The 17,500-nt window shown below is 44.5% G+C and overlaps 1 protein-coding gene across 1 annotated transcript in view; it reads right to left on the bottom strand.

Annotated features, from left to right (window-relative positions):
- LOC102311693 (vacuolar protein sorting-associated protein 8 homolog) overlaps positions 1 to 17,480 on the bottom strand; it is a gene marked incomplete at its 5' end in the record, with an annotated part of 28,976 nt that extends 11,496 nt beyond the window's left edge. The window contains 19 exon segments of the mRNA XM_042213071.1: positions 140 to 222; positions 1,630 to 1,711; positions 1,788 to 1,964; positions 3,711 to 3,800; positions 4,690 to 4,834; positions 5,196 to 5,242; positions 6,709 to 6,798; positions 9,214 to 9,312; positions 9,420 to 9,504; positions 10,114 to 10,196; positions 10,913 to 10,969; positions 11,611 to 11,730; positions 12,323 to 12,394; positions 13,429 to 13,548; positions 14,526 to 14,598; positions 14,821 to 14,863; positions 14,950 to 15,001; positions 16,974 to 17,063; positions 17,258 to 17,480. Coding sequence (XP_042069005.1) covers positions 140 to 222; positions 1,630 to 1,711; positions 1,788 to 1,964; positions 3,711 to 3,800; positions 4,690 to 4,834; positions 5,196 to 5,242; positions 6,709 to 6,798; positions 9,214 to 9,312; positions 9,420 to 9,504; positions 10,114 to 10,196; positions 10,913 to 10,969; positions 11,611 to 11,730; positions 12,323 to 12,394; positions 13,429 to 13,548; positions 14,526 to 14,598; positions 14,821 to 14,863; positions 14,950 to 15,001; positions 16,974 to 17,063; positions 17,258 to 17,480 — 1,831 coding nt within the window.
- Between the last annotated feature and the right edge of the window lie 20 nt (positions 17,481 to 17,500).

Here is a 17,500-nt window from a genome sequence, read left to right as displayed (position 1 = left end):
CGTCATTTACTTACCTGGATGACTGAGCATGCAGCAAGACACATGAAGGGTGGGTTTAAGAATTTCTCACCGTACTGTGTGTGTGTGTGTGTGTGTGTGTGTGTGTGCATATAGATGCATGGACAGACTGCATACAAACCTGCAGGATCTGTTGAATGATGGCAGGTAAAGAAATAAAGCTGCTCATAGCGTTGAGAACCTTCATCGTGAGCTCCTTCAGCACTAAGACATTTACAGACATGATGAATTAGCCACACCAAGAACTGATTCAATAACAAAACAATAACAAAAAAACGCTTGTACAATTTTCTCTCTGATGAGCAACAAAATCACAGCTCAAACAGTCTCACGGGTCCTTCTGCAGTTAGAGCTAAACTGTTTTATTTCCTTTGAAACAAAGTTCATGTCGTCAAATCAGCTCCCCACAGTGAGCTAGCCCGTCAGTGCTGAGGACTACAGCATATTCATCACCCTGCTCACCCCCCCGGACATTCTCACTGAATAAACTCAGACTCAGTTATGTCTGCACTGGGTTCACTGCAAAAGCTCAAAATCTTACCAAGTATATTTGTCTAATTTCTAGTCAAAATATCTCATCACACTTAAAATAAGACACAATCAGCTACAGAGCAACATTTCAGTGAGGTATGGGGACTTGTTTTGAGACGGTGCATCTTGGATCTGGAGAATTTTCACTTGTTCCATTGGCTCTTTTTTTCACTTAATACAAGCTCTAAGCTCTGGCATGCAGGATCAAACCATCAGTGTTCAGAACAGTGGAGGGTTCGCTTTATCTCCTGAGCTATGCTAACGTGACCCACCGGTCACTGCTGAACCCTGAGAGCGGGCAGGAAGGACAATGGGAAGGAGGTAATACTGGTCCTGGGTCAATGAAATATTCTTTTAAGGAAGTGCTGCATATTCTATCAAACAAAGGTAAACACACTGAGCTTTGTCTGAGCACATACAGACAAAATAACTAGGATCATTTGACATTTTTAAATGCTCTAGTCTAAAACAGCGGTCTCCAACCACGGACCAGTTTATGTCCGACAATATTTCCATGGACCGGCCTTTAAGGTGTCGCGGATAAATGCAACAAAATAAAACTAGTACTGAAAAAAAGAAGATTTATTCATGACACACGTGAAAAGACCCAGGAAAACCGAGTTAACGATAAAAACGATAACAAAATAACGCTGAAAACCGATAAAAACCCAGAAAACCAGACATTTCACACCTGAGCCTCAACTCTCGCGGCCCGGTACCAAACGACTCATGGACCGGTACCGGTCCGAGGCCCGGGGGTTGGGGACCGCTGGTCTGAAATGAGGCGGTAGGACTTTAACTAAAGAGTCTCAATAGTTTTTCCACCACTGTGGTTGAACATCAACATCCAAACCTAAACTTGATGTGTAACGCTGGCCTGACAGTGTGTTTCACACTGTAGTTGTATTTGTTCCATCTCCTGCTGTAGCACAAGCTTATAATCACTATATACTTTAACAAAATGTGTTAAATTTACAAAAAGCCATCAGAGAGCTGCACAGATCTGAAAGACTAGAGAGGAAGCATCGTCATAGTGAGGCATCTTTGTTTACATGTGTAGTGATGCATGCAAACTGTTACCATCAGAGGTGTGTTTAGCATTGAGCCCCTTTACTTGTTTCTGAGACGCCATCATTGTGTCCAACAGTGGAAACCAGAGAACCTGTGAGATAAGGAAAACAAGGAATAACTAGCAATGCCAGTTCTTCACAGCAAGCGTACCCGCGCACAGCACCCACCTCTCTCTGTTTCTGGTCCAGGCCCTGACAACTTCGATGACAGAAGACAATGATGTCATTCACAGACTCCTTTAATTTCATCAGCACCGATTCAGTTCTTACAGCCTCGTCCCATCTCCCATCCTTCGCTCCACTGTCACTCTCAGCAGTCAGAGCACACAGTGTTTCCTTCAGGGTCTTCACAGAGAGCAAAAAAGCTTTTTGACACAACAATTACATCCATAAGACAGCAGCAGTATAACAACTCGGTCTTTCACTATTTTAAGTATGAAAATGTTTTACTTCACAATGAAAAACACTGTCAGTGTAAACACCAACATACCACTTACAGGTCACTTTGTTATGCACACGTGTTCATCTGCTTTGCAATGAGAGTATTGACTCAGCCAATCACACAGCAGCTGCTAAGTGCATTCAGGCCAAGCTGCTGAAGTTCAAAGTGAAACTGGGAAGGTTTGGGTGCAAAGTGACTTTGAACATGGTTGTTGGTGACAGACAGGCTGATTGATCAGCTTGGATTTGCCCACAAAACCATCTTGTAGGGTTTACAGAGACCAGTATGAAAAAGAAACTACCCAGTGAGCAATTCTCTGAGCAAAAATGCCTCATTGATGCTGCAGTCTGAGGAGTATAGGTATTCTGCATCGAGCTGATGCGAAGGAAACAGTAGCTCAGATGACGGCTCATTAAAGCCAGTTATTCTTAAAGGGCTACAGCAGGAGCCGATTACAGGAGGCACCACTTCAGCTAAGAACAGGAAACTGAGGCAACACTTTTCACAACAGAAGCCAGGAAACACTCATTTGATGAGCCGCAATTTCTACAGCAACATTCAGACAGGAAGATCAGAATTTGACATGAACATGAAAACATGGATCCATCCAGCCCTGTGTGCAGCACACTTTAGGTCTCTAAGTACCAATTAAGTTAGAACTGTGCGACACGACAGAAATCTCAGATATGTCACAGTTCTCGTCCCGAGAACGATATAAAGCACAGCTTTTCCTGTCAGCTCAGTGACTCTTGGGCAGCTTGTGTGAAGTGGGCGTCGAGTGTTTTGACCGATGCATTAAACGATACATTTCTACACATAAGTTGTAACAGCCGCCATCTTCTCTGGTTTTCTCTGTGCCTGCATCCACGCGGTGACCATCCAGACCATGAAAAAATATTGCCATAAACAGTTTTGCGACGCCGCGAAACAAACAACAGCGTATAATATGAAACAATAGATGTTTTCATTTTGTCATATCGCACAACGCTTAATTAAACATTGTTTAAATGCTACATTCCTGCCGAAGTATTGCCCGTCCCTTTACGACCACAGTGTACATGGTGGCTGCTTCCAGCAGGATAACGCATCACGTCACAAAGCTCAAACAATCTCAAACTGGTTTCCTGAATATACTCAGATGACCAGCTCAGGCGGTAGAGCAGGTCATCTACTGATCAGAAGGTTGGTGGTTCGATTCCTGACTTCCCCTAGCCAAATATCCTTGGGCGAGATACATGCATGTGTGTGAATGTTAGCTAGAAAACACTTAGAAAAATGTGCTGGTGTGAATGGGTGAATGCACAAGTTGTATAAAGCGCTTTGAGTGCTCAGAAAAGTAGAAAAGCGCCATATAAGAACCAGTCACCCCGCCCAGAGGACCTCTGGTGTGAAGATCAATCAGAACCTCTGACGAATGTTTCAGCACCTCGATGCCACCAAGAACTAAAACAGCTCTGATGTCAAAAGGATGTGACAGCGTGGCAGCTCAACAAAGTGGGCAGTAAGGCAGTAAGGTCATTGCTTGTTGTCTCGAGTTAAAAAGGTTTACGATTAGAGCATAAATATTGTAGAGTCGTTACCTCACAGTTTAAAGTGCAAGTGTTGCTATATAAATCAGCTGAATTGGTATTTTGATGTTATGCTGTTACCTCTAATGAGACAGCAAATGCTCCATGAACATCTCCTTTCATGTCCAGCAGGTAGGCTGTAGCTTCGTTGCAGTGGTGCTTCTGAGTTATCTAGAGATAAAAACATTGAATGTTTAACACGGTCGCCTCAGTCTGGCTGCAGGATGCTTACCTGTGCAGTCACGACTAACATGCTGCTTGATTCTTTCCACTGAGCTGCTCCAGCTTGCTGTGTTTATGATTGACACTCAGTGTGTGGGTGTAGATCATCCTTACACCCTGTGTAATTTCTTATATTTGAAAACACCCATTTAAGACTTGTGAATTTAAATTTACCTTTTAAATCGTATTTCCTACACTGTGTCGAGCATGCGTGCACTCTGCACAGTCAACAGCAAGAAAAAGAGTTCAACTGCATTTAAAGTGTTCATCCTGACTCTAGGCAACAATTTCAACATCACAGCTGCGCAGACATCTCTTCTTCTTAAAATGAGGTTAGTTCGGTGTCCTGGTGGATCTGTAGATACTTAACAGACTGCAGTAAAACTTCTAAAAAAGCAGCTTGAAGGCAAATGAAGCTATTAAAGACTACGAAAACCCTTTAATCTTCTTCACACCTGAAGAACTGAAACCCAGTGAGTTATCTCAACAACGAGGACCCCACAGCTTCTATCGCGGCTTCTATCACAGTTCTATCACAGCTTCTATCACAGCTTCTATCACAGCTTCTATCACAGCTTCTATCACAGCTTCTATCACGGCTTCTATCAGAGCTTCTATCACGGCTTCTATCGCGGCTTCTATCACGGCTTCTATCACAGCTTCTATCAGAGCGTCTATCGCGGCTTCTATCGCGGCTTCTATATATAGCTATAGAAACTATGTTCTACCCAGACACACTCAAGATTACTCCATACATTAACTAATGCAGCTGTTTATGGAATAATTTGGTTTTTAACTTCTGTACACAGAAACATGCAAAGAAGAATTATAATAGTACTTGTATTGCATCTTCCAGTCTGTAGTGCTGGGAGGTGTGGAGAAAGCTCAGAAGCTGGTCTGGAGCAAAGCGGCACATTAAATCCAGCAGAAGCTCATGGAGGTCACCTTCTTGAGGTAAGATGGACCCTGAATGAGGGCCTTCCCTGAGAAGAGCAGATGACCACATAAGGAGAAGAAGAACATAATTAGGATGAGAGAGAGAAATGCAGGATTGATTCAACTTTGTGCATCTGCAAGTCCACTGGCTCCTGCTCATGTCCAAGTGGTTTTCACTATCAGATGCTGAGCACAAGGGTCCCCACAAAGCTCTGTGCAAACATTTGCGTGCCTCCCAATCTTTCCTGACGACACACTCACAGCTGGACAATTTACATGGCACCAACTATGCACCTGACTTAAACTGGAGTATAACAGCAGAACTACTTGGCAATAACATCTCCAGCTGTGTCTGCAAGAGAGCATAATCAAAGCTTAAGACAGCAGATGGTAAAACGCACACCGTACCGTGGCTCCAAGAGGCAGTTGAGGAAATTGAAAAGCAGCTGATCATCCTTGAGAGAGAGAGAGAAGAAGAATATTTTACATAATCACTCAAAAAATAGGAGAATATCAAAGTATAATGTCTTAATAGGAAACAGTTTCTATGCATTTAACCTGCTTTGATGGTGAATGGATCGATTTTTTAGCACTTTTCTACTCTCCTGAAGCACTCAAAGCACTTTATACAACAGGCCTCATCTAACAATCACACACCGGAGAGCGACTTGGGGTTAGTATCTTGCCCAGGGATATTTGGCATGCTGACTGGAGCAGCCAGGGATGGAACCACCAACCTACTGATGTGATGGAGACCACTGCTTTCTCTTCATCCCTGCTGAATGATCTTTTTTCCAGTTTTGCTTTTCTAGTGTCCTTGTCAAAAGATTGTATCACAGGTTACAGGTAGTCCAGCTCCTCCAGGATGTCACATTCACACAGGTTTGCTGCGCCTCAACATGAGAGGAGACGAGCTGCTACATGACAAGAGCCAAACAGAGCTCTAGATGGGGATCAAACCAGAAGCAGGACTAGTATCTGTTCCTTTGTGTGAGCAGGGACGGTAAATGTATTTATATAGCGCTTTACTAGTCCCTAAGGACCCTGAAGCGCTTTACACATCCAGTCATCCATCATCCACACACTGATGGCAGCTACATTGTAGCCACAGCCACCCTGGGGCGCACTGACAGAGGCGAGGCTGCCGGACACTGGCGCCACCGGGCCCTCTGACCACCACCAGTAGGCAACGGGTGAAGTGTCTCGCCCAAGGACACAACGAACGACACTGTCCAAGCCGGGGCTCGAACCGGCAACCTTCCGATTACAAGACGAACTCCCAACTCTTGAGCCACGATCGCCCCACAGAAAGAGCACTACCAGAGCTCACTGTGACACAACCCTTACACAATCACTGTTTAGCAATCCTCCAAAAACTGGTCTTCAGTTTGATAGGAGTCAAACTATCTCAGCATCCTCTGATAGGAGCTCTGGCAACGGCTCTGAAAGAGGGACTAAAATTAGACTTGAAGCCCAACATTATGACTTAAGAGACAAATGAACGGAAACTGGGAGGCTGTAGCTCACGAGTTAGAGCATCTACTAATTCTAAGGTTGGTTGTTTGACCCCTGGCTGCTTGAGTCTGCATCTGTGGACAAGATACTGAACCCTGCTCTGCAATTCACTGATGAAAGTGTGAATGTTAGATAAAAAGCAGTTATGGAGAGAAAAACATGCATGTGTGAATGAGGCATGCTGCATGAAGTAGAAAAGTGCGATATAAAGACTATTGTAAATACTGTACTATTCACAGCCCTTTGGAAAATGCACAACATATGTATTTTATCTGATACACAACAAACGAAGAAGGCAAAGGTTTGGACAGCAGTCCTCAGGTTTTAATATTTGTGCTGTTCGAGGCTTCGATTAGGCTTCAGAAACTACAACGAGGAATAACATCAGTATTTCTGTTGACCTCACCTGAAGCTCAGAGACGATGTGCTGCACCTCGGAGGTGAAATGAAACAGCACTAAGTCAGCTGATTTGCTGGGGTCAAGGGTCACCACGTCCTGTGAAGGTATGTTACAAAATGTTTTGGTATTTTTGGTCAGACAGTTTCATCCTTCATTCATCCTCCTGAATTTGCAAATACAGACATGTGGAAAAAAGGGAAACATTTAAAAATAGCAGCAAACTGGGATTCAAGCAGACTGCAAGTGCTTCAACTATTAGTTCATGTCTACTTAGTCTCTGAGTGTTTAGACAGGTTGATATTTTGTAATTCGTTTTGCATCTGCAATCACAGAATATTTCAAATTCATTGACCAAGATGAGATCGGACTGTCTGAGAATTACAGCTGTGTTTACACAAAGACTCCACGAGGCCATGTTGGTTTTTTACTTTGTTTTTATTTATATAGCACATTTGAAAACAGCAAAATGTTGGCCAAAGTGCTGTGCAAAGATGAAAGATTACACAGTAACAAACAATATCAATGACAGATTTGCGGCGCCGCAAACGCCCGGTCACCTGTGTGAAGCAGCCTGGACTCAGACGTGGCCAGGAGCAAGAGATCACTTGATCTAAGAGCTCAAATAAGGCTGCAGCCAGTCAGACAGATACTCTGGAGCCTGACCGTTCAGCGCTTTATATTCATCAATAAAATGTTGGATTTAATTCTAAAGCGGACTGGGAGCCAGTGAGGCGAGCACCGGGGAAACGCGTTTGCGTCTCTTCGTGTCAGGAGACGAGCTGCAGCGCTCTGGACCAGCTGGAGCCGTGCTAGACAACGCTGGCTAACAGCTACATATGAAGGATTACAGTGGTCCATAAAAGCGTGAACTGCCCGTTTTAGTTTTTTAAAAGATAAGAATGATCTCACCTTGGATAAGACTTAAAAAAGGACCGCTGTACAACAGAGTTAAGTTTACCTTTGAGTAACAGATTATTATCAGGGATAACCCCCAGATTTTTGGCATGCGGTTTAACACAAGGTGCCAAAGTGTGCAGATCCGGGGTACTAGAAGAGCAGCTTGATCCAAAGATGATCGCTTCAGTTTTTTCCTCGTTAAAATTAAGAAAATTTGAGGCCATCCAGGTCTTAACTTCGTCGAGACACTGAAATAAGGATGAGCATGTGTGTCAACTGAAACCAGCTCACAAGTGTTAACTGATGGTGTGCTGACAGAAGCATCAGGATAACCTGTGACGTGTACAGGGCGCGCTGCAGACTGATCAGACAGCAGCTCAGAGTGCAGACGGGAGACGACCACAGAAAACTGCAAAAGCAACCCGAGAGATCCTCAAGACAAGAAGATAGCTAGCTCAGTGGGTAAAGTGTTGGACCCGTGATCAGAAGGTCAGGGGTTCGAACGGCTACCCTTGAGGTACCCCTGAGCAAGGCACACTGCTGCCCACTGCTTCACTGAGTGATCGGGTTCAATGCAGAGAGGAATTCCCCCACGGGGATCAATACAGTACACATTATTGTTATTCATCTAATCGTGATCCAACGCAGCAGCTTCAGAGTGAAAAACATTATTTGTTATATACTAAGACTTTCTTCCTGCAGTGGCATATCAATGCTTAACCCTCGGTAAGGCAAGTGCAGGCATGGAACCTCCCAAACTCAGACAGCGTCCGGTTTCCTTTCTCTGAATAGATAAGACTTCATTATCATATCTACTACATACATCCTGTGTTTGATCTGTGTAGGGTGACTGGATTTCTGCCTGGCAACAGGGTAATAAAGATGTGGCAGGAAACTATAGGGTCTGCTTCCTGTGTGGACTGAAATCATTTCTACAAGAATAAAACTAACAAAAGACCAAAAACAGCTGTTGATTTCTTTTATTTAATGCACTAAACACAACAAGAGAGAACCGCAAACAAGGAGCAGCTTGAGGTGTCAACAACAAAAGCCTGCCAGAGCATCTACAGACAGGAAACAGCATCTGTATGCCCACAGACGAAGGACATCCAAGACATCTGACAGACCTTCAGACCAGACTGATTTCTGAGCTTCTGTCATTTGGGACAGTTAAGGCCACACTGTTGTTAAACCTCTTGAATTAAAGCTTCCACTTTAATCCAATGTTGATTGTCTTTCATGTTGAAGCACAAAATTACAAATACTTGTACTAACTGTCGACCCTTCACAGTAACAGTGACGCATATATTGCAAATACACGTTTGTAAAAAAGACTTTGAGTCAAAAGAGAAACCAAAGTGGACTCACAGCAGTCAGAGTCAGAACAGGCTCTTTTGTGAACACTCTGCTATTGACAGAGTGAGCGACCTACAGCCTGCTAACCACTGTCAGAAATGTTAGAAATCTCTCATTAAACACCTACACCTATATGACCCATTTAGCCTGTGACTGTCACACTCAACCCACCATCTACCACAGTAATAAGCACCAGGATGTAATGCACAGCTGTGTGTGTGTGTGTGTGTGTGTGTGTGTGTGTGTGTGTGTACTAACCCTTATGTGCTTCAGCACTTTGCTCTTGACTCGTTGTTTTTCCTCGTGGCTGTATCCAGGCATGGACAGCAGGTTGTGGATGTAGTTAAAGATTTCCCACTGACAAACAGTCACACTCAATTATTCCATAGATATAATATCTACATATACAGCATAATACATTTGCAAGTTTACACTTTTAAGTCGAATGACCTGAATAATCTCACCTTTCTGAGGGGGTCTTTCAGGTAGCAGTCAATGATCATGTCATACTGATGATTCTTCTCATAAAGAAATTCACAGATTTGGTAGCTGGTGGCAAAACACATGATAATAAGAAGAAAATCCTGCAGCATTGCTACCATTTGAATTACATGATGTGTTCATATATAAACTCTCTCAGCTGTTTTCACAGGTAACGTATGTAAGGCAAAAGATCCACACTCTTATATCATCAGTGTTGATGTGAAAATGCACAAGAGTGAAATTGGTGTATCACAAATATGTCGTGCATATCAAATACTGACAAAGTTAAAGCAGCAATAAAGCACTATGTGTATTTTCTCTCACTCACATGGCTTTGTGCTATGCACTGTTCATAAGGACAAATCTATCAGTAACCTTCACATTTAGAAACTTCTCAACTTTCCCTTCTCTGAGTCCAGGTTTACACACGATTTCAGGTTTTTGCCAACCAAATCCAAACTCTGCTTGGTTCATCTGTTGCCCTCAGTGTGCACTTGTTTAAAGCAAGAAAACTCAAAGAGACATTTTTCCTTCAAAGGCTGGTGGAACCACAGCAGTCAGTAAAATCAGGAGTGAACTAAAAGTTGCTCATGCAAAGTTTGCATACGTGTTGATAAATGCTGCAGTTAAAAGTTGTTAAAACTGAATTCTCCTTCGTTGTGTTCAGCTACTTACAACTTGGCTTTCTCTGCCAGCATCAGGAGTCTTTCTTCATTAAACTGGACCACGCCCCCGACCTGCAGGAGCTCCAGCAGAACCTTTAAATCAATCACAAAGTTAGTTATTACGCTTGAATCAGCAGCTGAATGCAGTAGTTGTGGTCAAAGGTTCTCATTTACTCATCAAGGGCGAGCTCTAATGACGCAGCATCTTTAGTGACTCGGGTGCTCAAGTCTGGATTTTCTCTAATCTACGAGGTCTCACAGTTATTAAAGATGTATTCTGTACAATCAGTCGATCCTGGAAGGAGAACCGTTCAGTGAAACGATGATCCTGCCCACAGCTGTATGTCAGACAAGAACACCGCTAAAGTCCAGCAGCTGCTCGCTGCCGTTTACAGACTGTAGTTAAAAGAAGGAGGGATGCTGCGCTGTGGGAAACACAGACTTTCAGATGTGCTGCTCCGAATGCCAAATTCAAAATGAGCTCATGTTTGTCTTAAAACGGTTCCTTTTCTCAGTGTAAACATTTGATGTATTTTCTAAGATGTGTGAACAAAGCTGAATACTGCTGCCAGCATCAGCCGCAGGGCTCTGAGGACCTGCACTCCCAGCAGTCCGTGATCCTGACGCACATTTACAACCAGAGCACAAAGCAGGCGACCACGCCAGTGTTTTAGAAAACGCTGCGTCTGGTTCCTGTGCCAGGAGGTCAACACGCTGGAGCTCGCTGACGCCTATCGGCACGAAGGCAACTGTTGAGAGTGGCGAGCGAGCGCAAGGTCACGAGAGAGACGGAGGTTTGTGTATTTAACCTGCTGCCTTTCAGTGTGTCGGGAATCATCGTCCGGACAACAAAGGAACTCCAGCACCTGCACAGACAATGAGATCATTGAAAGATCAGAAAGAGGAAAGACAAACCAATTCATTTAAAGACTCAAAGGTGAAACGTCATCGACTTGTTTTCAGTTCATAGTCGAGAGTCCGTCTGGCTTAAGTCTCGTTACATCTGCGAGAGGGTAAGATGTGCTGTTGCTAAGACTAGATCATCTTCAATCCTTCATATGTTACACTAATATGTTAATAAAGTCTAAACACTTTGTGTGCACAGACACGACTTTGCCAGAGGAATGAACACTTTGCAAACAGAGAGGTGCAGGCGGCTGCCTGATGCAGTTCACCTGTACAGATACGCTCAAGCTGTGAACAACACAGAATCAAAAACTCATTTATTTCAACACAAGTAAGCAAGCAGAGAAAACAGGTTTGTGTTTGTGCGACGTCACACATCTGGAAGCTGCTTCTCAAGGAGAATAATGGTTCTAGTTCCTCCTCTAAATCCAGGCAGGATTCGATGGTGTGATCCAAATTAGGAAATCAATCTGTTCATGGTCATGTGTTTTTGTGCTCAGGCCGTGAGGTAGTCAAATCAGAAATGCTGAATAAACATTGAAATTGCTTCGAGGACGGCCTAGCTCAAAAAAAGACTGAACGTATAACAGCTACTGGTCACCTGATCAAAGAGCTTCCTGTTCACAAACAGGGTGTTGTCTGGTTTGGCCAACTGACGAGCTAAAAAGGTGAAGAGTCCGCCCACTTGGGAGGGAGTGAAGTCTGCGTTGTCCACCATTACCTAGAGAAACAGAAAGGCAAACCACAGTCATGACTGCACCGTACTACACGAGTAGACGTTTGCCATTAAGTCCGCTTTATTTCCCAAATATGGTAAAAAATAAAGAATTTCTTATTTTGGGTTTTATCTACAGCACTGTGCAAAAGTCTGGAGCCAGATTTAGTTTCTGAAGGACTTCCAAAGTGTTTTCAGTGCAGTCCTGGTCCCAGACCATTTCCATCAACTTAACACTGAATCACTCAGTCAAAGACGCAAGGACGTTTTCAGACTATTTTTTATTTGTATCCACTAACTGGATCTATAAAATGCCAAAGATAGCGCAGCTGTTTTGTTTAATTGGTGTTCAGTGTGTCCTTCACAAAAGTGTGAGGCCTACAAACAAACAGATGAAGAACAGCATCTGAAAGTCATGTCCATACGAAAGACCCGACACACACAGGGTGTCGTGTCAGGAAGGCTGTGGGGCAGCTGGAAACAAGAAGAGCAGAGTGTGGGCGGCCAGCGCTGGAAAGCCGCCGCCACACATAGTAATAAAGAGTTCTTCACAGCCGGCGTGTGCGTCCTGTGCTCACTGCCCACATTGTCGTTTTACCTGAAGTAAGATGTCCACTATCCTCTGCTGGTACTCAAGGGCCTGCTTGTCATTTTTAAAGTCCTCAAATGTCTAGAAAGAAGTGAGAACATCATAATGAGTGAAGAACAACCATAAAAGTAACATTTCCCTTTTTGAGGGAAACTCCCACATCGGTCTGCACTCTGTGGTTATTAGCATATATCTACACTTGTGCCCTAAAGGTGATCTCTCAGGGTACTGTGGTGGTCTCCCAGTGCCGACCTGTCGCTTCACGTTCACTCTGCCTCTCTGCGTTAAGGGAACGCCACTTTTCCTTTCCTTCAGAGGACACGGAGCACACACGTTGTCGTCTGCGTCCTTAGCTGACACGCCTGGTTTCCTCTGCCACTCAGCATCAGTATAAAACTCCAGGCATCATCAGATCGTTGTAGTTGCACACACTCAGTAATACTTAGCGTGCAGTTTTAACGTTACCTTTTCCACTTCCCTGACGTTTCGGCCCAGTGCCCAAGTCTTGACTTTTCCTGACCCCTCCCCTTTGCAACCCTGCCTGTCAACTCTGATTCCCACTGCAAAGCAAACAGACATTAAAGAAAAGGCTGGACTCATCTTAAGCCTGGAGCTCCCTGCATACCTGCTCAGCTCCCCTGGCATCACACTCTTCCTCCTGTTTGTAAAGTAAGCTGTGTTGGAGTCCTCTGACACAGTAACAACTGTCAGAAATGACAGTCCAAAACACTGACCCGTGAATTCAACGTCTAAAAACAAAAAATGTGCATGTTAGCATTGAAGCGCACTGATAAATGCTGTGTGACGGAGCTAGCTAAGATGTGAGCAACTTGGAAAAGTATCTATATAAAGTTATCTACTCCAAGTTGATACCAAAGAGCTTAACTTGACGCCCAATAAACCCAGAAAAGAATTTGGATACTGTGCATGCAGAGCGCACTGTGTTTGATCACTGTCTCTGCATGCTGCTGCTCTGTATGCCCACTCTTTGTAAGATTCTTTATGTCCATGATTGTCGCTGTTTGCCATATTTAATGACAGACGATCTTCCCAGGGAACAAAATAAACACCCAGATCTGAATACATTCTGATTACATTTAAATTTTTAATCTCACCATGGCGAGAACATTGAGAAATTCCCTGGTGTCAAAGTGGAGGAGTGTACGAATAAATGGGAAAACGTCCTCTTCCTCGGACGAGTCGGCTGAGTGGAGACGGATTAGGAAGTCAAAAACCTGACAGACACAAGAACATGTCAAACATTAGTTACCAGTGTTTAGAAAAAAGGCATCACTGAAAGGTTTCTCTGGGATTAATCCACGGATGTTCCCGGTGACTGATTTCTGCGTCAGATAATCCGATGAGACAAACCAACGAGTCTAAAACTCCCAGAGCTGCTCAACAGATGATGCCGTAAACAAACACTTCTAACAGTCACACCTGAGGCGATGCTGAGCTGTGTGGACCCTGCATGTTGTACCCAAGCAGACAGAAAAAACAAGAAACGATGTTAAATGTGATACAAAAGTGTGTCTGCTGGAATGCTGACGACGAGGACGAATTTCACCTTTCAGCAGAGCAATGACCCCAAATGTGCATCCAAAGAAAAAAAATGGCTTCACACGAAGATTAAAGGTTGAATCTTTTTTAAGATTTCCTTTGACTTTGAGGATCACAAATCTGATCTCAGATCATCGTCTGCTGTTCCTCTAACAATCTAACAATCCCAAACTGAATCACGCTGTGAGTGGTGATCTCCAAGACTTGAATGCCATTCCTGCTTTCCCTTCTGGGAAGGCCCTGACCCAGAAGGCTTATGAGACTAAATTAGTCCCTATTATAGTGAGGATGATAGTGAGGCAAACATCCAGCTGATTTTGAAAACAGGCTGGGAGGGCCCTGACCCAACCAGCTATATTCCTCTGCTATATCACTAAAACTGTCCTTAGCCGTGTTTCCTTACACGCTAACATCAGCACATCGCTGTGGTTGGTTGTGTCCAGTTTACTCTGCTGGAGCGTCTCGTGACTGGTGCTATCAGATTGAACTGAACCGGGAAAAAATGTGCTTAACCAGCTAGCATTCTGTTACCAACCAGCAAGAGCAACAGTCTTCACTGATAATAGACGTTCACAGTATTAATGGACCTGCAGGCGCTGTGATTTATAATCACAGTACAGCGTAGTTAATCAGTACAACTGTATCTGCATACCTGGTTCTTGACTTGAACCACAAGGTCTTCTGGGATATCTCCAAGTGGATACGCCCTCCCTGCAAGACAACAGCTACACACACACACACACACACACCATATATTGTCAGATATATGTATAAACAGTGGTGTGTACATAATACAAAGATTAATGGCTGTGAAAAGTTCGACTCAGGTGCACAAACCTAAAGCCACGAGCTTAAAATCACAATAAACGTTTGACTGCTCGTCCACAGTAAACGTAGCATTTATGCTAAACAGAGGTTTATGCTACAATAAACTGAGGATGAGTTACCTTATGTACACGAGTAGTTTGTTTCCCATTACCACGTTCTCATCTAACCAAGAACAGAAATGCAGAGATTTATTTGATGAAAAGCTTTGCTATCAAGATGGACAACAACGGATCAAATGTGGTTTTTACCTGTTAGGCTCCTTCCCTCCTTAAGTGTTGGACCAATCACTGCAAACAGTTTCTGAAATAAAGAGGATTTATCAATCAATGAATCAATCGATTCAGATGTTTTTTTAAAGCTTTGTTAAAAAAGAAAAAGCTTTGGAGACGATCAGTAAACAATGCACCAGTACGTGGTGCAGATGGAGGCCCGTCTTCTCCAAATGACTGAATCAGCTCTGCTGCCATGGCAACCCTCTACATCTGCCTGACAGACTGCCCAACAAACGGGATTTTTACGAATCATTCTCATTGCCGGCAATAAGTCGGACTCGTTCCCGGTGGGTGATGGGCTCCGCCAGGGCTGCCCTTTGTCTCCGGTTCTGTTCATAATTTTTATGGACAGGATTTCTAGGCGCAGCCAAGTGGCGGAGGGCTTTCGCTTTGGTGGCCTCAGAATCTCATCTCTGATTTTTGCGGATGATGTGGTTCTGTTGGCTTCATCGGGGGAGGGCCTCCAGCTCGCACTGGAACGGTTCGCAGCCGAGTGTGACACAGCGGGAATGAGGATCAGCACCTCCAAATCTGAGGCCATGGTTCTCAGCCGGAAAAGGGTGGAGTGCCCACTCCGGGTCGGGGATGAGTTCCTGCCCCAAGTGGAGGAGTTCAAGTATCTCGGGGTCTTGTTCGCGAGTGATGGGAGAAGGGAGCCGGAGATCGACAGACGGATTGGGGCTGCGGGTGCAGTAATGCGGACGCTGCACCGGTCAGTCGTGGTGAAGAGGGAGCTGAGTGTAAAAGCGAAGCTCTCAATTTACCGGTCGATCTACGTCCCTACCCTCACCTATGGCCACGAGCTGTGGGTAGTGACCGAAAGAACAAGATCGCGGATACAAGCGGCGGAAATGAGCTTCCTCCGAAGGGTGGCTGGCCACTCCCTTAGAGATAGGGTGAGAAGTTCGGCCATCCGGGAAGGGCTCAGAGTAGAGCAGCTGCTGCTCCACATCAAAAGGAGCCAGCTGAGGTGGTTCGGGCATCTGACAAGGATGCCCCCTGGGCGCCTCCTGGGCGAGGTGTTCCAGGCATGTCCCACCGGGAGGAGGCCCCGGGGCAGACCCAGGACACGCTGGAGAGATTATACCTCTCGGCTGGCCTGGGAACGCCTTGGTATTCCCCCGGACAAGCTGGAGGAGGTGGCTGGGGAGAGGGAGGTCTGGACCTCTTTGCTTAGGCTGCTACCCCCGCGACCCGACCTCGGATAAGCGGATGAAGATGGATGGATGGATGGATTCTCATTTAAATCCACGTAGATGGAAAAACTGAATTGAATGCAGTGTTCACCTAAATGTTCATTAACCTTTATTTCTGATGAAATGAGACGATAACTAAATAAAAACTGATGCATAAGGACAAAAACTGATGAAATGACACTTTGCCACTGAATAAAAGTGAGAGGAAGCCTTATATTGTCTTCTGCCCTCTGACTGATACTGTAAACGTTGTTGTAGTGGCTGTACTTGGATAATGACAATGACGTGAATTCGGCTGTTGTCCCATTCTTGTCTGATAGCAGATTCCTGCTGCTCAACAGTCCCGGGTCGCCCGTGTTGTACTTTTGTTTTCATGCCTGCACAGACCTTCAGTGTTTATAGAGTTGCTACTACAAAGCCATGCTGTGGGAATAGATGTAGCATGAGGTTTAGCATTGTCTTGCTAACAGACATTGTGTGGACATTCTGATCTAAAACCTGTGCATACATTTCAGCTCTGATGGAGCCTGTGTTGCATACTGTTGATTAATGAGTATTTGTAGATGCAGTTTTGCAGATTAGTCACGCCGCCTCACTAACATACCTTTTTATACCCAATCACATCGCTGGCTTTTTGCTAAGCAACCACATTAGTCTCATCCATCTTTTTAGTAACACTTACTTTTCGTACTTTGGAACCTTTGTTGTCTCTTAAAATGACACATTTTCATTACTCGAATTCATGTCAGACAATAAAATAATGCTCCTGTAAAGAAACTGCCCTGCTATGACAAAAGGACCGACCTCCATTGGAGTGATGTAGTCATTCATCCCACTGTTGAAAACGTAGATCATTGCATCATAGAGCTGGTTCTCCCAACATACTTGGACCACCTACACACACACAGACACACACAGGACCATTTATCAGTATAACTGTACTCGGACTGTTCTCAGTCATTGGGTGGGCTGCTGCTGACACAAACACACAAACACACAGAACCTCGTCGCCATTTCTGATTTATATACCGAGTTTGACAGCTCGCACAGTTTTTGCTGGACGGTTTTTACTACACATGCATACACACCTGCTGGATGTCCAAGCTGGTAACATCTAGGTGGACGATGCATCTCTCCAGACTGTCCATCATACCATTACTATGGTAGTGGTCAAGGAGGTCCCTCATAATGGCTGCAGTGAGGTGTCCAACACGATCAGCGACAACGTACGACTCCAGCGACTCCAAGAACACAGCCTTAGCAACCATATTCTCTACCAGCCGCGAATACAGCTGGTTAAAGAGGAGGTCACTGTACACACACACACACAC

Source organism: Haplochromis burtoni, unplaced genomic scaffold, assembly GCF_018398535.1.
Source record: "Haplochromis burtoni strain Fernald_Lab_line unplaced genomic scaffold, NCSU_Asbu1 Contig_414, whole genome shotgun sequence".
Classification (NCBI taxonomy): Eukaryota; Metazoa; Chordata; class Actinopteri; order Cichliformes; family Cichlidae; genus Haplochromis; species Haplochromis burtoni.
This window is presented reverse-complemented; position numbering and strand designations above follow the sequence as displayed.